The sequence below is a fragment of the Manacus candei genome, unplaced genomic scaffold (genome assembly GCF_025592945.1).
Source record: "Manacus candei isolate 608988 ecotype Guabito, Panama unplaced genomic scaffold, ASM2559294v1 h1tg000152l, whole genome shotgun sequence".
NCBI lineage: Eukaryota > Metazoa > Chordata > Aves > Passeriformes > Pipridae > Manacus > Manacus candei.
Window position 1 is genome coordinate 609,811 of NW_026138200.1, and position 20,967 is coordinate 630,777.

At 34.9% G+C, this 20,967-nt stretch overlaps 1 protein-coding gene across 5 annotated transcripts in view; it reads left to right on the plus strand.

Annotated features, from left to right (window-relative positions):
- The window catches only part of NIPBL (NIPBL cohesin loading factor), a 154,668-nt gene that overhangs the window by 54,803 nt on the left and 78,898 nt on the right, over nt 1–20,967 (plus strand). For all 5 annotated transcript variants that reach the window (XM_051772307.1, XM_051772306.1, XM_051772313.1 and 2 more), the window contains exons 2-7: nt 6,962–7,105; nt 9,473–9,638; nt 10,749–10,879; nt 14,216–14,315; nt 15,888–16,039; nt 17,084–17,244. In XM_051772307.1, coding sequence (XP_051628267.1) covers nt 7,042–7,105; nt 9,473–9,638; nt 10,749–10,879; nt 14,216–14,315; nt 15,888–16,039; nt 17,084–17,244 — 774 coding nt within the window. In that variant the 5' untranslated portion in view covers nt 6,962–7,041. The remainder of the gene's footprint in view (nt 1–6,961; nt 7,106–9,472; nt 9,639–10,748; nt 10,880–14,215; nt 14,316–15,887; nt 16,040–17,083; nt 17,245–20,967) is intronic.

The window sequence follows — 20,967 nt, forward strand, 5'->3', positions numbered from 1 at the left end:
TTTCTAAGTCCACAAAGAGCCAAGATTATGTATCAGGAAGACTTGTGTAAAGACCTGATGCCTCAACAGGTTTATTTCTTCCCAGTTTTGTTTTATAAAGGTTATGAATCATCTGAGAGAGTTCAAGGGCAGAAATGCCAAATTAAAAATTGGAAGAGACTTCTGTATTAAGTAGGTTTTGGTCCAGTGTTTAGTCACTAGGCTTTTAGTCTGGCAAAGTACCAACCTAAGTAAGGAACAAAAAGTCTTTAGGGAATTTCTATACAGAAGAGGTTTTCTTGAAAATAATATGCTTCATTGTACTTGTTTTATACTGACTGGGTCATGGTATTCCTATCCACATAAATATTTACATTTTGTTTTGCACCATGTTATTACATCTACACGTAAATGTCGGTATACAACTGTTTTTAGAAAAGGGCAACACTACTAACAACTGACATGAAACATTCAAGGAAGTTGCTAAAGACGATTTGCTACTTCCCCTCTAACACCTGTCACAACTATTTTGTTAACAAAGATGGGTACTGCAACCTAAAATGTTCTCCATTTGACAGAGTTGACTTAATGAATTCTTATTTGCTTTTGCTCTTTTATACATCCACTACCTATTTTATTTCCATAAAATGAACTGTATCTAATATCAGCCATTGCATGTGTCCCTGAGCAAGCAAAAGGGTGTTTGCTCACTAAAAAAAGCTGTACTTTCTTTGTTGGAGTAAAAGTTGCATGTGGAATATGTAGTGCAGGTGGGAAATAAATGTATGAGCTACTGAAGTTGCTTGGTGTTTTCCCTTTATGTTTGAGTTTCTCAGTGTAGTTATCCTGGCGGTATCATAGGTGGTATCAGGCCACTGCACTTGGACTTCATGAGATTTGCACAGACCCACCTCTGAAGCCTGTCCAGGTCCCTGTGGATGGTATCCCTGCCCTCCATTGTGGTGACAGCAACACACAGCACGATATTGTCAGCAAACTTGCTGTGGGTGCAGTCAATCCCACTGTCCCACAGATTAGGGAAGCTGCATATTACCTGTAGGTATCTGCTCTCTCTTCCCCCAGGAGGAGTTATTACAGGTGCAGAGCACAACTGATGCTTACCCTGGTAGAAATTGTGTGCTCCTGCGTGAGGGGGTGTCTTTCCTTGAATCCATAGACCTCTCATGCTGTCTGTGCTTCCACTGCTTGTACTGGGATCTCTCTTGTCATTTGCTGTGGTGTCACTGCCACTGGTATCACATGGGCAGCAGAGACATCAGTGTCATTGTTATCAAATTAATACAGCAGAGACCAAAGGAATGTGACAGTAGTCACAGATTAAGAAGATGGTTGCTCTAGCTATTTTTTCTTAAAGATTGCTTTATATTCAGAAGCAACTTTAAATTGTACAGTAATGCAGAAAGAATCGTGCCTTGCAGAATATACCACCTAAGGAGTCTTTCTGCTGTGCCTTTTGCAACTGGACTTGTCTATCTTGTATTGGCCTCTTTAGCCACCAGCGTGCTTGCAGCAAATGTGGGTTGAGCCCTTGCCAAATCTTCATTCGTGAAGCCTAGCCATGATACAGTACTTTTCACAAAGATTTCTTATTTTACAGTGGTTGTGGTTTGTAGTGAGTTGAGCACCTACTCTTGGAATAGTTGTGGGAAAACGCATTATGCTAATGCTGGTTTAGAAGTTGTACTCGGTAATTCTTATCTCCAACTTTTTAATTTTTCACTTGTTTTGTCAGCATCACTGATTCTGCTGCCTGATCACTTTATGAACCAAACATACGGATTTCACTGGTACGCAACTCCCCTGCCCTCACTGCCCTCCTTTCTCTTTACCTCCCCCAGCATGCTGAAACCCCCCCCTTTGGTTGTTCAAGTTAGATAAATACCAGGTAACTTCATATTTTCTTGAGTTACTGTTTTAACTGTAGGCAGCTGCATCAGGCTGATTAATTACTGTTCATTCCAATACTGACTTTTTCTGAGATTAAATTAATGTTAAATGCATTATATTGTGAATGTGTGTGCTTGCCCTCCAGATACTTCCGTATTAGACTATGTTTTGGCAGCTATATCTCCTTCTTTAGTATGTTTTTGAAGTATTTTTAAAAGCGTTTAGTTCTGTCATTGTATAAAGCTGTAGCTCTAGAATGAAAACCAGAAATCTGCCCTCTTGTGGGTAGATCCGTGTGATGTAGCTCGGTCACAGTATCTTATTTAAGTGAGAACTAGAGGATGTTAGTTCATTCTCTATGTGATTCTCATTCTTTAGGCAATTTTTTAAGAGATAGTTTTTGGACTGATAGCTAGCATAGATTCATGTAGTAACTAAAGAAAAGTAGTTTATTACAAAATGTGGAAGTTTAAAACTGGGTATGAGACAGATTCTTAACTTTGTAGTTGCACATTTGCTGATTTAAAAGAAAACATCGACTGCTCATCTAAATTATAAATTAGCTAATACATAAATTTACTGGTTTACTTTGAATGTGCAGCTGAAGAAACCAACTTGTGGTTACATCTATATGATGTTACTCAACATATAAGAAACTGAAACCACTCTTTAAAGTATTTTTCTGCTAAATAAAGATTTCATAATCAAAACTAAATAAAACATAACTGTATTCAAAGTATTCTATTTTATAGAATGCATTTAAAAAGAAAAACATAGATATCTAATATCATCGCCTTTCTTTAAAATTTAATTTTAATCCACCTAACTTTGTCTGTAATTTTCTTCTTGGAAAATATCAGATCAATCATATATGTTATTGTTTTAAATCAAAAAACATAATAAGTTAAAGAATACCCTGGAGTATGAGGAATGAAACATTTAAGTATATATGGGAAGCTTCTGAAATATGAGATTGGTTCCTTCTCTTTGCATTACTACTGAACCTTTGTATTAATGATATAAACAGATTTTTCCCTTTATTTCTACTGTTCTCATGCATGCACATAGGAAAGCTGGGGAAGAACTATTACTTTTGTTAAGGAGACAAGACAGTTTTTAAACCAAGAGGAATGTTTCATAAATTCAGAGCTTGTACCCTCATATGATAACCCGTGGTCAGAGTCCTCTCATTGTTTTGTTGATAGTCAGATGCTGCAATATCTGAAAAAATACAATTGCAGTTTGTTTCTTTTATTATTTTATTTTTATAGGGTAATTTTTTTTGTTTGCTTGAATTGGTTTATTTTCCTTCCTCTGCTTGTAGTCTCTCTTCGCTGGATGTTCACTGCCTCTTTACTTAAATTGTTTACAATTTTCATCCTCTCTTCCTCTCTTAATTTTACCAGTGTCCCTTCTCTCTGCAGATTTGTTGTTGTTGTTGTTGTTGTTATTAGTTTTCTACTCTGGCATTAATTCAGTACTGTGGTAAAAAATGCAGAATATGTGTAGGGATAAGCTGTAGAGAGGATCCACATGACAGAGCCCTAACCTTTTGCCTCTGAAGGCAGTCAGTGTTTTCCATACTATGGACTGTTTAATTTCTACTTTAAAAACAACCAAAAAACCCCAAAACATACTACCAAAACTGAACAACCTGCAACATTTGAGATTTAACATTTTGATAGGAATTTTCTTTGGAACGTTAATTTGCAGTAAAGGAAAAAGTAGATAACTGGAAAAAAGGAAGAAGATAACATACAGAAGTAGTGCTTATTATCCATAGCATAAACTTTTTTGGTATAACTCTCATGGTTATCTTGGTTTGGTTTTGCTCTATTATTGTGTATTATGATGATAACTTTTTCTTGTATTATTCTCAAGATGTGCTGCCATTTCACTGTTTTCCTTTCACTAGGGGGTTCTTTGTATCACTTCCTTTGAACAGTGGAGTTCCTTCCTCCCTGAAATGTCTTATATGGTATCTGTTCTTTCTTATAAAGAAGCAGGAGTGTAAATACATATATACTGAATATACAAGACCTCATATGCTTTGCTCCTACTCCGAACTGCTACACTACGGTCTGATGCATTGCTTAGAAGCTTTCCAGTGCAGTTCTTTGACTTCCTTAATTCAGCTGATATAATTAACAGCTTCATTTTTTCAGTGTAAGGACAAAAATATTATACAATTGGTAACAGTTACATTTGGGGAATGGGGGGTGGGGAACCCAACAAAACTTATGTCTGTCATGCTAACAAGTGTTGCATGCTGTTCTGATGTTTTATATGAAACAATTTATGTCGTCTTGACCTGTCAATTTTTTTCCCCCTAAATGCTTGAGATTTTAAAGTCCTTAAATGAATGAGTTTATTGCTCAGTGGCATCAAATTTGAGTTCTAGTTTTCACTGGATCTCAGTCTCTAATTCTGGAATTGAATCCCACCTTGTTTGCCAGTCTAGAACAGATGCAATTTTACCCTCAGTACAACAGGTGTAGTATTTGGACCCAGATATTACTGTGTGGTTTCTTCATATTGTGTTTGTTTTTATAAACTAATCTCATCATTTAATCCCATCAGTCTCACTTTCTTTCTTGTTTGCTCTCCTCTGTTTACTCACTTCATCATGCTTACAAAAACTTCAGAAAGTCAGAGATAGACTTCTTGAATTGCTGTGCTTAGTTCCCAGCTGGTGCAGTTAACCACATTCTGTCCCTTCTGTAACATCTGTGTGGTCAATCTTTGAAGTAATGGTGTTGCATATCTCTAATACTCCTAATGAAAGGCAGTTCCAGAAGGTGGCAGCTCTGATGGTGAGAAGCTCTGCTCTGATTTTCTTCTTGCTTGCATTCACGTGCCCATTTATTGTTGTGTTAGAATTGCTCCATGGCATTCTTCCTTTGTAACCTTCTAGAGAGAGCAGCCACATTCCCTCTTGACCTTTGTTTTGTTAGCTAAACACACCAACCTCTTTTACTCTCCTCTTACAAAGAAAGTTTACTTTTCCCCTGACCATTGTAGCTCATTGCACTTTTGCTCCACTCTCAGGTCTGGATCTTGCCAGTTCAGGTTTCTTATCGTGTGTCTGTGGAGAAGGTGTCTAATTTAAGCATCTGATTTTGGAGGAATTTTTCCTGTTAAATATCTGTATAACTTATTTATTATGGCAGTAAGAACTGGGAAAGAACTTGAATTAGGAGTGACAGCTTCAGTGTTAGCATCTTTCCCAAATAATAAGAAAAGGAAGGTGAACAGATATTTTTTTTCTTGTTTTTCATTGTTTCTGTGCTACAGACAAATTTCCAATAACAGTGACTGGTGATGTGGCCTTAGCTTTAATGCACTTTCAGTCAGGAGAGATCATCAGACATGATATTTTTATGACAAATATAAATTATGTGTGAAAGGTGTTCTTTAGTTTCTAGCCTTTCACTGAAAACTCAGATTCTTAAAGTGTTAGCTCCCATGGCTTTGCTGTTGCAGACTCATTGTGGGACTCTTTTGGAGTATGGTTTTTTTTCTCTCAAGAACTGCTTATTTATGGAACTAGGAAACCACTGAAATTCTGTGTATATTTCTATTCATTCTGGGTAAAATACCCTTGAGTATCGAGTAGTACTTGAAACTGCTCTGAGTATTTGAGAGATGTTTTCTCCTGGATTAAAAAAAACCTGAACAGAGCAACCCACATAGGATATCTATCATAGCAGTTTCCTTATTTACTAGATCACTGTATCTGTATTGTAGTATATTTTTAACTTTAAAAAAATGTAATTTATTTGAGACTGAGACTGTGGCAGGTGAGCAAAGGAAGTCAACTCATCGTCAGTTCTATTTAACCTCAGTGTTGCTATTTTTTTCAAAATTCTGTGTTAATAGGGACACTTTGAAAGGTTAATTTCAGTGGTTTGTGAAAAATTTGAGCAGGAAAAAGACATAACATTTTGTTTCCTTGTCTTGGAGTCTATATGTGTTTATAAGCAGTGGTGTCCTATATATTGACATTAGTGTGGCATAAGAAAGAATGAGATAAAAAATACTAAGAACATGACAGGAATCTCTTGGTTTCCAAGTATTTTATATGGAATTCTCAAAAATGTAGGCTTGTAAAGTAAGCGTAGGTAAATCATGATTTCAGCATCTTCAGGAGATAAGAGAAATACATAAGAACCCCTTTTACTATTTCCAAAACTGTTAATACGGATACCTGTCTACAATAGGTAACCACATATATATGAAATCCCTTTATGTCTTCAGAAAAACTGTGTTCATTTCATTATATAATAGGAGATTGTAATGTGTGATATTTGTAAGTTTTAGATGTTTGGTACTTGCAGTTTTGGTTTTTTTATCGGTGTGGACTTCCTTACAGCTGGGATCTTTGTAGTTAGTGAAAATCAAGTGAACAAATTCTTTTTTCTGCAGTTGAATATAAAATGTGCTGTTTTACAGGAAATAAAGGAGCTATTTTAGTGGTGGCTAAACTTTTTTTTTTTTCCCCAGAGGGGTCTATAGAATTTCTGGTAGTAGTTTGACCAGACAGACTTATATATTAAAGAGATATTTTCAGATCAATTTTGAAATAGCTGCTACTTCTATAATGTACCAAGATTTTGTATTTGTCTGTTTGTTTGCATTTGATTTTTGCATTTGTAAATTACTTCTTTTTTCTTGGTTGTCTCTTTATGAAAGTACCACCTTCTGCAAAACTGTGAAGTGAATGTAACAACTAATTACTTAAACTGGTTATGCATTAAGTTCTGTCCATTGCAGTGTGAATTAACAGAAGTTTTGAGCTGGTATAACCTGAGCAAATTCTTTTTTTTTTTTTTTATTTGCCTTATCCTACATCTTTTTTTGGTGAAGGGCTCTGCTTCTGAGACCAGCTTGCCTTTTGGTTGCTAAATGCCACTTGTTATTTAAAATCTACACTCCTCTACCCACTCTGGAAATAATTTAATTAGTATGCAGCTAAGAGTAGTATGATCTGTTTCATTTATGTTAATGAATTTGAAATTCTAAAAAAGTAAACTGAGAGATTTAATTTGTTCTTTTTGTTTGTTTTTGTTTTTAGTGCTTGGGAGATGGGAAGTAATGATAGCTGGCACCTGAACTAAAATATCTGTGTAGGCACTACTATCCCAGAACTTCAGGATGAATGGGGATATGCCTCATGTTCCCATCACTACTCTTGCAGGGATTGCTAGTCTTACAGACCGTAAGTACTCTTCTTTTTCTCGTCTCTTCTATTCTGTTTTCTACCTCTTTGGTAAATACCGGAATTTTCAAAATACTGAAAAGATTTTTATTTTAAAAATTCCTAGATTTAAATCTGTTTAATATCAGACTTCGCATTAAAATGTTAGTTTTGTTATTGCTTGAATTTTAAAAATCTGTCCATATAAAACATGCTAATTTGAACACAAAACGAAATGTAGGTTTAAAAAACCCTTAAGGAACCCTGAAAAAATATAGGAATTCATTATTTGTTTGGAATATCATTCAGTAACATATCTGTGTACCACACAAAGAAAGAAGATACAAATAAAGAAAAATATATAAATAATAAAGTGTTTCTCTAAAACATGCATCCTGTCATCTTCCCTGAAAAGAGAGATACACAGGATTGAACTGATATGCAGGTAACAAAGAGACTTGTGGAATATGCTGAATATACACGAAACCTAGTTCCTTAGTTTTGAACAAGGTACAAAAAAAGTTGCTTTAGTTAATAGATGCAAAGAATGGCTGCTAGAACAGAGATAAGCAGCTGAACCTATGAGTCTTCTTTCTTAGCTATTCAGCCTACCAAAGGGGCACGTGAAGTGTGTTTGCTGACTTAAATACGTCAGGAAGACAAAATGCAAGCAAAGGAAAAGAACTATTTACATTAAAAGCTGATACAGACATAAACCCAAATGGTTATAATGTGACCAAAAATAAATTTCTGGTGAGAAATAAGAGGAGATTTATTATAACTATAGTGAGGTCCTAGGACAACCATTGCAATAAGAGCAGTTGTGACAAAGATATATCTTGTTATATCGAGTATATAAAGTGTAAGAAAGAATTTATATCTCAGTTTTCTGTCTGAGGATAATTGGACTCAGTGACCCAGGTGCTTCTTCCAAGTTCTTATTTTTATTGTTACACTGCTGAAAATTGGAGACTTTCCAAGAGGCACTGGAAGTATATACCCAGCAATTGATATTAGTTGCCTACAGTAGAAATGGCAGATGTATTGGAGGAAAAAGCGCTCTCCGTGTCCTTCTGGGATTCGGAAGTAAAGTGGAAGATCCTGCATATGTATTTAGATGTTTATGTATGTATTATATTATGTATGTCTAATAACAGCCATCAGGATGCAAATAGTAAGTTTCTGGCTGTGGGCAGTTTTCCAGCATTAAGCATTTGCAGGTAAGATTACTTAACTGGCAGAAGTCCCTGATCAGACTCTGGTGCAGGAGTTTATTTAAACACTGAACTGGAATGGACAAGACCAGTTGCCCTAAAAACAGGGAGGACATGATGCCTAGAGGCAGTAGAGTAGCCTAGCTAGCTACCTAGCTAAATTTACTGTTTTAATCAATATGTTTTGCTGATTGTGCTAATTTTCTAAGTTTCAGGCATGTTCAAGGTAATCTGATGCAAGTAATGAAAGTTAGCTATTTAATATATTATACACTTCTATTTGTATATTTTTCCCCTGAAGTTATTTCTAGTGGTTCAATTAAAACGTTGATCTCAGAGATGTGATCAGCCTGCTAACTGGAAGTTAGTCAACTTGTTTTCCTGGACACATGAAAGTGACTTTTCTATGTAGCTAGGTTTTTGGTCTCTTCTGGCTTACCCTCTTCTGGACTGTGTAGCTCTACCAATCATGTGGTCAAGGCTTCTTTTATGGTACACTTGTTATGTATGAGGACTTAAGAATACCTGTGAAAGTACAGTGTGCTTATAATGTCATTGAAATAGTGTTGTCATTGAATCTTTCTACTGAGATTTGTGAATAAGTTTACTGGCTGAATTGACATTTCAGTGAACATACCAACCAACAGTACCAACCTTTCTTGAGAAGATAACTAACATAAGAATAAATACTACAAGAAAATATTAAACTAAGAATTTAGTTAGTGATTTTAATTGATTGTTGGGTTGTTCGGTGGTTTTGGTGGGTTTTTCTTTATTTTCTCAGACCTTATAAAGTGGGAACACTAATTAAATATTAAGATCAGAGCAGAAAACTGGAAGTATATCCTCAGTGCACTTACAGTACTGCGCACAGCTAGAAGAATTTTGCATTTCTTTTCTTTATCAGTGCTTTTGGCTCCCAGAGAAAGCTACCATAATATATTAAATAGGTTAATATTTTGGAATATTTAAAGAGTCAAGTGGAGATGTGGGTGTGGGGTGATAGGGTAGGGGTTCTGTGTGAGGGGGATGTGACTGCGTGTGTGTGTTTGTGATAAAAAAAATCTAGACATTTTCCCTGTGTTTTAAATGTAGTTGTCAGGTTCTCTTTCCGTGGTTGTATGTTTGTGTTTCATGAAATGATTCTGAAGTTCTTCCTGTTTTCTGATAACAGTTTTGAACCAGCTGCCTCTTCCATCACCTTTACCTGCTACAACAACAAAAAGCTTGCTTTTCAATGGACGGATAGCTGAAGAGGTGAACTGCCTTCTGGCTTGCAGGGATGAAAATCTGGTTTCACAGCTTGTCCACAGTCTCAATCAGGTGTCAACAGATCACATGTATGTGTTTTGAACTTCTATATCAGACCACTGTCCTTATTCCTTGAAATCAAAATTAACTGGATTGAGAAGCATGTTTGTGAGAATCTGAAAGTTAGAATTTGAAGTTTTTTCATTAGGCTTGCAGTGTAAGAGTCAAATATTTCAGTCAGACAGAATGTTAATAACTATCCTGCAGCCCTTACATGTAACTGTGGGGGTTATTTTATAGATCTGATACTTATTCCCTTCTTGAAAGTTAGGAGTGCAGATTTCATGGTGTGATTGTGCAATACTAATTTGTGTTCAACATAGTTAATAATGCGCATAGACGATTTACATACCTGAAAGGAAACCTGTGTCAATTCTGATCAGGTATTGAACTTAAATATTTTAAGAATTTAGCTGTCAAGTACACTAATGTATTCTCTTTTTGTTTTTTTTTTTATTTTTATTTTTATTTTTCTCTGATGTCCTTTGAACTGCTTTGTGTTGACAACCCGTCCTTTTCCTACATGTTCTAATAAATTGTTTTGATCCAATGGAGGTATATTTTAAAAGTCCTCAAAGCAAACAATAAATGAAAGCACAGATGCATTTACAGAAAATCCATTACATTTTTTTGTGGTTCAGAGGGAATCCTGTGATCTCAAAGATGCACTGATTTCCTCTTTTCAAAATAAAAGATTTTCAAAGCATTGGGTTAAACCAGAATATTATACGTTCATGTATATCTTTATTTTTACTCCTAAAATAATACATTCTTGATGTTGTGCTGAAGTGTTCTTTTATGAAGAAGATCTGATATAAAAGTGGGCCTAAGAAATTTCTCATAGTAGTCTGAAACGGACAGCTACAAATATGTGAGTGCTTAGTAACAGAAAATAACTATGAGGACCAGTAGGAATATTTCCTCTGCCATTCCTTAGAGAGAAATAAAAAATAAAGACAGGAAGCAGTGCTTTGCAGACTTGATTTTTCCTATATTTTAACAGTAAATTGTCTTCTTTCATTTTGGTTTTGGTTTTTTTTTTGGTTTCTTTGTTTTTGTTTTTTTTTTTACTTGACTCATAGTTTCTTATAATTTGAAAATGCATTTGCCTCTTTATTTGCTTACTTCCACAATTCCAGAGAGTTGAAAGATAACCTTGGCAGTGATGATCCAGAGGGAGATATACCAGTCTTGCTGCAGGCTATCCTGGCAAGGAATCCTAATGTTTTCAGGGAGAAAAGCATGCAAAACAGATACGGGGTACAAAGCGGTAAGGATTTTTGATTGTTTATTGATTGCATTTTATGTTGTTCTGTAGGTTTAGGGGACTGATACAAACCACAAATATATATGGGGCACAGCTGTTGTATTTATGCCTTGCCTTGTATTTGATATTGATATGAAGCTATATACCTTAACATCTTATAAGAGCAATTGAATTAGAATAAGAATGGTATTTTTCTGAATACCAGGTATTTTTCTAAAAATGTTTCATTTCTCCTCAAAGTTTAATCTCTAGGATAAGTGGTTAGATTTTATTTTAAAACAATTTTATTTGATTTTTTTATGACCAGGTTCATATATTTGTCTTAGTAAATAATTGAAGTCAGGAAAATATGCCTTGGTCTTACTGAAAATCTGAATGATTATAGTTCTTAATAGTTCTGGAGTAAGGAATAAGGTTGAACGAACCATACTTAACAGCTCCTCCCTGCCATTCCTCATCTTAGTGGTTTGTGATGCTCTACAGATTTTATTGTTTGACAGCTAATTCTCTTCTGAGCTGTACTGATATATACTGCTGGATAGCGAACATGAGGGAGAGAGCAAGTTTAGAACGAGAATTGTTTTTAGTTATGATCAATTAGTGTAAGAAGGAAGTGTCCTAAGCAGACACCCTTCGCTTCCCCTTCCTCCCCATCACTGGCATATTCAGTTTCAGGTAACACAACAGCAGTATTGGAACACTTATTCCCTGTCTTTTGATAATAATCCCATTGTCAAAACCGTCTTCATACAGCTGAGATTTTTGAGACCATGTTTTATTGCCAGGTTGTCTGAACATACTGAGTCACATCACCATCGTTGTCAGGCCTAACTTTGTACAAGAGCAAAATGTTAATTTTATTTTAACCTTTTTTCATCAGATGACATTCTGGTTGCCTTCTTGCAACTTCTGTCTCATAGATTTCAGGGAAGTGGATTTATTTGTAATTATTTATTTAAAATTGGGATACCGTTTAATTTCAGTTTTCATATTACTTTTTTCTCTTTTGCCTCTCAACAGTTTGGCTTTGTCTTTCAGCAGATGTGTTGGAAGATCAGCTAAAATAGCTTATTGCAGTAACAGTATTCATAGCATCATGTAAGGTTCAGAAAGGACTGAATATTCACTTCAAGCTATTTATCAGAACTTGTGAATTTGGGGAGATTAAAATCTTATGCATCTTTCCGTAAACAATGACTTCAGTAATTTTTTTTGTTTGTACAAGAATTCAAATGAACTTGTCCTGTGAAAGGAAAAAACTTTGCTCACATACACTTTCAATAAGAGTGAATATTTGACTGAAAAATCATCTCTTGGTGAGCTGTCCCAGCTTAAATGTGCATGATGCTGTAATACAGTTTAGTTGTACAAGAATTTTTATGTGACCTTAAGCTGTGTTTTTATGAAGTACATTCTTTGTCATATTGGTAAGAATGCTACAATGGATTTTTACATATCACTTTTTTCCAAGAAAAAAAAAATTGTGGTAGAACTGGGAGTATATGTAAGGAATTTCATTCTAGTAATGTTACTGATAGGATGATGTTTTCTCAAACCTGAATATTACCAACATGCAGAATTAAGGTTGCATTTAAGGAAGGTCTTAAATATTTCAAGTGCAGAAATGCACAGTGGAGCCATAAATCTGCTGCTTAGTGATATAACAACAATGTGAAAAATGTGCAAGAGGATATTATAGTGCTAGTGATTAATTTCAGACTAATTTCAATCTGTTTTAAGTTTAGGAAGCAGAACATAAATAGATGTATTTTTAAAGCATTTAAAAAGAGCACTCTGTGCTTTAAGCACAAAATTGAAACTTTGTCTGTATAGTTCCTGCTCATATGGATACTCTGTCAGCTTTCTGTTAGGAATGGAGTTTCATCTTCACTTGCCCCTGTGCAAGGTAACCAGTATCCATTTAAGCAAATTTTGTAGGACTTCAGAAGTCCCCATCTGTTACTCAGGAAAATGAAATGTGCTGTGCATTGAAGTAGGGAAGTATCTTAACTTTTTTAAGCACAGCATGTTTCACTCCTGTTCAGGACTAGTTTTGTTGGGCTTGAGCACTTGGTATGCAGCACTTTGACTTCTTTTCTGTGGGATTATCACATCTCTGCTGGGGAAAGTGAAGGAGAAAAGAGGGTGATAGGGAAGGTTTCTGAAACTAGTTTTACTTGTGTAAATATTGCGATCATTGAAATCAGTAATACCAACTGTGGGATTGATAACCTCTGGACTGGGGACTTTGTCAGTCTTCTGTCTAACCTTTGGTTTAAAATACCTGTACTGCTAAAGAGCTTTTACCTATGGCTGCAGATCACTTGCTACTGTTTGCTTGTGAATTCTGACACTTTTTTAGATGCAAGACATTAAATTCTGTCACTAAAATAATTTAAAATTAATTTAGTTTTTGTGTTTCACTATCACTTTAAGTATTGTGCAGTTGTTAGAGTATTCTTTATACCTGTATCAAAGAGAGGAAAAAATAGATTCCTTAAATTCTCCTTAGTAATGATGTGAATCAGAACAGAATAGAATAGAGTATTTCAGTTGAAAGGGACCTACTATGATCTAATCCAGCTACCTGACCACTTCAAGGCTGATTAAAAGTTCAAGCAAATTAAGGGCATAGTCCAAATGCCTCTTAAATTGTTTCAAGAGCATTGGTACATGTGGTTTGCCAGCTGGTTCAACACCTGAGCTTCCAAAGCATGACTGTGAGTATTTACAGACCGTGGGAGCTTCCAGTTGGGATGTTGGTTCTGCTTTGCAATTGAAATATTTCAGCACCTTCTTTGATAGCATTTCTTACAAGTGTAGTGGAGGTGGAATAGAAAGCTTTTTTCTCCTGGTAGAAAGAGACCACTAGACATTACAGGAGCAGTGAGAGTATCTTGCAGCACTCAGCCTAGGATGATTGATTGCTATACTTGCTCCAATAATTGAAGATAAGGTGGTGTTCTGTCTTGTGAATCTTCCAGTGTGCACCATACATGACATCCTGCAGTGCAGAATATATGTCCTGTTTTAAAATGTTTCTATTTACTAGTACGTTTCAGTTTGGAAAGCTCTAAGGAATAGTAGAAGGAGCTACTGTTAATGTTTTGTAACACAGCTTTAGGAAACACTTTTTTATGTCATGATGTAAAATGGACATCGTACATGTAATTTCTAATATTTTCTAACAGTTGTGGGTAGATGATCTTAATGTCTGTAAAATTTATAATCTCATTAAAGCTTATCATCTCATTGAATGTAATAGTTTCTGAAATGAGAGACCTCACTGATTGAAAAGGAAATGTGTGTAAAGTAATGCTGCTGTCTTCTCTTTAATAGGGATGATGATGTCGCAGTTTAATATGTCTCAGAATTCCATGCGTGGTAGTCCTGCATCTTCCAATTATCAACAAACCACTATCTCACATAGCCCTTCCAGGTAATCCTTGCTTTTATGTGGGGTGGGAGGGTCAACGACCTTCAAAGTCGTCCTACTCTGACAGTCAATTCTTGTTGCAAAAATGTGAGTTGAAGGTGAACTTTGCATTTGTCTGACAGCAGGGTAAGTTTCTTCAGATGGCAAAGAAACATATTTCTGTCGGTGAATTATTGTATTCTAAGGATTCGTCATGATTCTTCTCTCTCTCTCCATCCTGTAGTTTTGGCAAACTTTCTTTCTGACCTAAGAAGTCCCTCTGCCTCCTGCCACCCTCTGGTTGTTTTCTGCCCATGTCAGAGGCTGAGGCTGGTGGCAGGAGGATAGGAGAGAATAGGCTGATGTGTTCCAGCATTCCAGTACCAGTTTAGCAGGATAGTGGGAATGAAGACTTATAAAAGCGTAGAGTGTTGCTATAACAGTTACATGAAAGGCCTCTTGGAGAAAGATAGACCTGGTGGTAGTCAGTCTTTCAGCAGCACCCTTGTCAAATTTCTGGTTCCATTTTAAGTTTTTGAGTGTTAGCAAGTATCATGTACCTATAATCTAGGCCTTTATTAATATAGTAAAGTACTCTGGACTAGAGGAGAGAGTTCTGCATGTAGTTTCAACCCAGGTACTGGACTTTAACAAGTTTCATTTTCAGCTATTAGATGTCATTATTAAAATAAACTGATTTTAGATTTCACTTCAAGTAACTGTTTGGTGAATTAAACGTTCTGTATCTTCACAACAACCAGTACACATTTTAACTTTTGTATCTAAAAGGGACATTGAAGAAGGTTTTTTGATTTGGGAATATTGCAATAAGTAGTACAAAATATTCTTGAAATCCTTGCAAAATCCTTGTGTTAAGTACTTTGTTGTTTCTTTCTATGGAATCTTACCATAACAGGGTTGCTATCTGCAACTGAGGGTTGTGAAAGTGTGTAATGTACTTTCTGATGTATTTATTTGGTTATTTCTATTTTGAAAAGCTCATATAAGAATGTAAGTAATAATGTGCATGTATTATTGTCACAAGTCAAGGTTATTTTTGTGGCTTCCTATCTGTAGAATGAGTCTAAGATAAAGCCAGTGAAAGAGAAAGTTGTATTCAGCAGACTTTGGGTCAGATCCTACCTGTCACGTTCTTGATTCTTGGAGTGTAGTTCTGTTAAATGAAGTTATTTGACATTTTACTGGAAAGTGATATTTAGAGTAGATGGCTCCTTGGTAATCCTAGTGATCTGATTGTTGATTAAAACTTTTGCTTTCACTTTCATTCAGACTTCTAGGCCTAACTTTTGGAAATTGCAGATCTAATTTTAATACATATTTGTGTCATTTAGGAGGAAGTCTTGTGTATTCTTTTTATTCTATTCTGACTTATTAAGCAATAATGGCGGTTGAAAAGGTATCAATAGTTTAAATACTGCTTTTGGAGGAGGTTCTCCATTATGTTAGGTTTTTCTATCTTAAAGAAATTTTATTAAATGTTCTGAATGTGTAATATTCCAAAATAAATAAGTTTGTCTAAATTTGCTTTTCCAACTTTTAAAAACTTGGGTTTATAAAATTTTGTTTTATTTTTAGCCGGTTTGTGCCACCACAGACAAGCTCTGGTAACAGATTTTTGGCACAACAGAACAGTCCAGTGCCTAGTCCATATGCTCCTCAAAGCCCTGCGGGATACATGCCGTATTCACACCCTCCAAGTTACACACCACATCCTCAGATGCAGCAAGGTAAGTCTCTGATGTTTGTTTTATTCTGCTGTCTCATGTCACCTTTGCTTTCATGAGTACATTTCATGGCTTTCTAACTCCTTTGAAGGAGTCACATGCTTAATGCAAATCTTTGAGGCAGGTATATTTAGGCTTTGCTTTCCTGGCTGTAAAGAGCGGTAGTATATACTTTGTTTAAATAGCAAATAAATAAAAGTGAAGAAGAACAGTTAAAACACATATTCATGTTGCAATGCTCCCTTATTTACACTCATTTTGCATGGTTGTCATATACACATGACAATAGAAAAAGTGAAAACGAACCAAAAGCTTATATTTGTTAGTTGTGAGCATCACTTGTCGGTACTAGTGAAAACCTCACTTTTACCAATGTAATGTAAGTTTTGCTGGCAGCTTATTTAGCCTTACCAACCCTTTTTAGTGTCTACCAGATTAACTCTAAATTGGGTGGAATTATGCTCAAGGCATGCAGTAATTGGCAAAGATGACCTTCAGAACGAATAGATTTCTTTGTTCTTCCCTTTTCTAAAAACAGTCTTGAACACATGAACAGTGCTAAAGTATCTAGGGCATTTTTTGATTGGTAAGTAGAATTCTCATTGGATTCTTTTAAATAATTTTTTCTTTAAGTTTAGCATTGGGCTTAGAATATATATAGCTGTTCTATATGTAATATTGTATGTCTCACGAATACCTTGGAAGTTACAAGGCAGTGAATGCAAATTATATAGAAGTAAAGAAAGTTTTCTGTAATCAGCAGGGAAGATCCTGACTGTAATTAGAATAGATGTGGAGAGAAACTTGGCTAATCTCTATATGGAATTTAGAGATTAAACCCTCTTGAACAATCTTAGATATCTATTTTTGGTCAAGGTATTTGTGGCAAAAGGATTCAATCAAAACGTTGGATTCTTGTTCAGATTCAAGACCTCTTGCATCCAATTTATTAATATCCACTGTTAGGGTGTTGTCTCTGAAACTTTTAAGGAGTTAACAGGTGTGTGAATGTGCCAGTATAGTTACTTATATTTTTTTGTATTTTAGCTTCTGTATCCAGTCCCATTGTCACAGCTGGGATGAGGAATCTCCATGAAAATAAAGTTTCAAGCCAGTTGTCTGGAAATTCAGCTAATCATCATGCTGATAATTCTAGACATGGCTCAAATGAAGACTACCTACAGATGGTGCACAGACTAAGTAGTGATGTATGTTACTTAAATCAGTTTATTATGATAAAGCAAATATTTACTTTGATAAAGCAAGTACCTGTATAGCTGACTTAGAAGTCAGATATTTTATGACATTGTTGATGTATAACACCACTGAAGATATATTTCAGTTTCAGAAGTGTACACTCAGCCATGCAACTTTTATATGTGAGATTTAATTTTTTCTGGATCTCTGTTTCCTTTGAAACTGTTTGTTACATTTATTCTGATGAAATTAGGAAATAAAAAATCTTTGCATAATCTCATATGTGATCTAATTTTAAAGATATGCTAGAGTGTCTCTAAATACTGTAACAGTATCTTAAGGCAAACAATACTAGGTTCTAAATAGGTGTATAGTTAATTTATCTTTCTAGAGAACAGTGCAACTGTCAATTTGACTAATCTGTTGGATAATGTAATAGTGTTGTCAAGGGCAAGAATTCTGTGGAGATTTTTTCTTAGTGTTCTCTTACATGCTTTTATGGCCTGGTTTCTTTGGAAGATGCTTTCTCTTAGTGACTTTGTTTTGTGTGGAAGAAATTTCTTCTGAAATTTTGAATCTAAAGGAAAAAAGGACCACATTTTTCTCACACTTTTTCTTTTGAACTACTGATTTTCTTCTTCATAAGCATCTCATCCATTGGATGAAGCTTGTTGAGATTCTTCTTTGCACGTTTGGCACACAGTCTCTTAAAAGATCATAAATGGAGAGCACTGAATTTTTTTTTTTATCTAAGCCTGGCAAGAAGCAGGAAGCAGACCTTTTTTTTGTGATCGTGTGTGTGGGCAAGTCTTAGCTTTCTAAACTAGCTTGTGGAAGAAAAAGTGTGCTATTAATACCAGACTCCTTAAATCCTTATCCCTTTTTTTTTTGGTGTAGAGCTCCAAAAGAGTTATTAGTTTTATTATTCATCTTGCTTTTCTCTTAAATGTAACAATTATGTTGATTAAAAAATATTTGCTAAGAAGCAGTATCCTAAACAAGAGAGTGTTGTAATGAAAGCATCTCTCATAAACACAAGTCATCAGATGTTTTTCTGTCTACTTCATTAATGCACATTCTTCATAGTAGGAAGCTATTCTTGGCATTAAATGTACATATATCCCTCCAACTGTGTTAAAGGGGCATTATCAAAAGATCTTGGTTTTGTTAAGACAGTTAACAGAACATAGTTAACAATTAAGACAGGTGTTTTTGGAAAGCTTTCATATTAGGATGATTAATTTAATAATTTTTATAACTAAATATTTAAAAATATTCATCCCTAATTTTGTGGTCCAAGCAATGCAACCACATCCTAATTCATGAAAACTTAGATGTGAAACTCTTTCAAAATGGACAGACTATGAAAACAAAGTATACCCTCATTGATTGCTCTAATTAGAGAAATACTAAACATAAAGAGTAGTAAATATTTTAAACTTGCACTTTTATCCTTTTGTGCACTTTTATAGTGGTGCATATGTGCTACATGTGTTTTATTTGTAATTACACCTTTAAAAGCTGATATTAGAAGCTATCATGCAGAAAACAGTTTGAAGAGTTTGGATTAAAGTTTTGCGTTGATGTATTAATAATAAGATGATGATGATGCATCATAATGTTGCAGCCTTTTCTTCTTTGGAGAAGATCTCTGTGAATGAGGATTATAAGACTCATAAAACTTAGAAGCTTTAATTGCTTTTATTTGTTTTAGTACTTTGATGCTTTAAAAAAGTTAATAGTTACAGAACATTGTGTATTTTCAATGTATGAGTCTGTAAAATTAGTAAGTGTACCCTTGAAGACTCACTAAACATACATTCAATTTAAGGACAATTTTTTTATAAACTTCAGAGCATTCCTAAAATATAATTCATCATTTGGTGAAGCTCCAAATTAGGAGTCTGTAAATACACATTTCTGAAAATTTGTCAGCTATGGTAGGAATGGCATCTGTACCCAAAAGGTCATGTACTTAGTTAGTCTGTTTAGTTAATTTAGTAAAAGTTGGTTTTACCTGTGTCCTTGACAATCATAGTTAAAGAACCTGTCCCGTCCTAATAAAACATACCTGCTAAGAAGTTACTAGGCTTATTTTTCAATACGTTGGAGGGTTTTTTTGAGATTTATTACAAGTCAAAGAAAAGTCAGTTTGAAAAAAGAAATCAGTTCCATAATTTCAGTGTAGGAGAAAAGTGAGTAACTCAATGGAATATTAATTCAGTTTGACTTAAAATAATATCATATAAATTTAATATTCAGTTCATTTTATTGTGCAGGATCTGAATATTAGATTTCTTTGCCCGTGAGAATTTCGTCATATGAGGCAACAAGTCTTTTTGCAAGCACTGTTGCAAAAATAAGTGTAATTAATGCCACATTGTAAGTTTTAGGTTTATTGTGCTGTGATAGGAAAGAAAAAGAATTCTAATATAATTTTAAGTGCCCATGGATGGTAAAACAGATGGAATCTGATTTCTCATGGATCTATGTTCTTTGAGGTGTAATCCTTTTTATTCCATAAATTTCAAACTCTTTCCTATTCTGTGAACAGTGTCAACTACACCTTCACAAGGTATAGCCTGGTCATGGTCCAGTCTGTGGATGCCCACATGTACATTGGCTGTTTGGCCATTATCTGAGGGAGTGTGTAGTTGCTCATCTCTGCAGGCTTCTGTCTCCTTGAAATACTGATTTAGCTTTCTAACTTACTACTGGCTGCTGGTTTTTTTTCATTCAGACACGTAAAAATGCAACAATTGCAGTTGAACCTTCTAACGTTCTATTAATTGGGTTGAGATTGGTCAAAAGGATAAAAAGTATTTATCAGACAGACAATTCAGATCTGTAAGAGAAAAGGTTATGTGAAAAAACTGCCTATATCCAGATACCTCAACAAGGGCCACATTAGTATCTTAGCTGCTGAAATCACCAGTTTAATTAGGAAACACTGAATAACATTGGAACTTCCTTCGAAGACTTTCTTCCTTTGTATGACTGTACTCTTTGAAAGAATGCACTTTTTGCGATTTGTTTATAATTATAGAAGTAGTCTATTAATAGATTTAGGTGTTGTTAGCTTGTTCTTTCCCAAAAAATTCCTGTAGATGATGTATAAAAACCAGTGCTTAAAATGGGAAATACTGTTCTATAGTTGAAATGTATTTAAGGCACTGAGAATGAGAATACTCATGACCAGCAGAGGGCTCCGTGAAAGCTTTGGAAAAACCCATGTAAAATTCTGAATGGAAATTGGAATAGTGAGGTCCATGTCCATATTTGATTTTAGAATGGTGTGATGGTAAAACAGACATGTTTACGTTGCTAAAAGTAGAGCATGGACATCATTACTTTGCAATTAGTATTACACTATGAACAGGTTTGTCAGAAATTATTACTTGAATTGGAGCAGGTTGGGGAAGTGCTTCGTATTGCCATTGAGTTATTTCCTATTTAACTCTTAAGACAGACAAAAACAAGCTAAAGTTTCTCCAGTTGTGTTTTATACAAGACTATTTCAGGTGCTATAGTGGGAATGCTAGAGATTTTGTTCAGTCCTGAGGTTTGTAGGCTGGAGGATGTAAATTAATTCGTATAGTATTAATATTTTGTGTAGGCTTATCTAATACTAATTTGTTGAACCATAAAAGTAAGATGGCTTTCTAGGTAAGTTTTAAGGCTAAGTTAACTGAAAAAGTGATGAGTTTGTTTTAAAAATCTCCATTTTATACTCA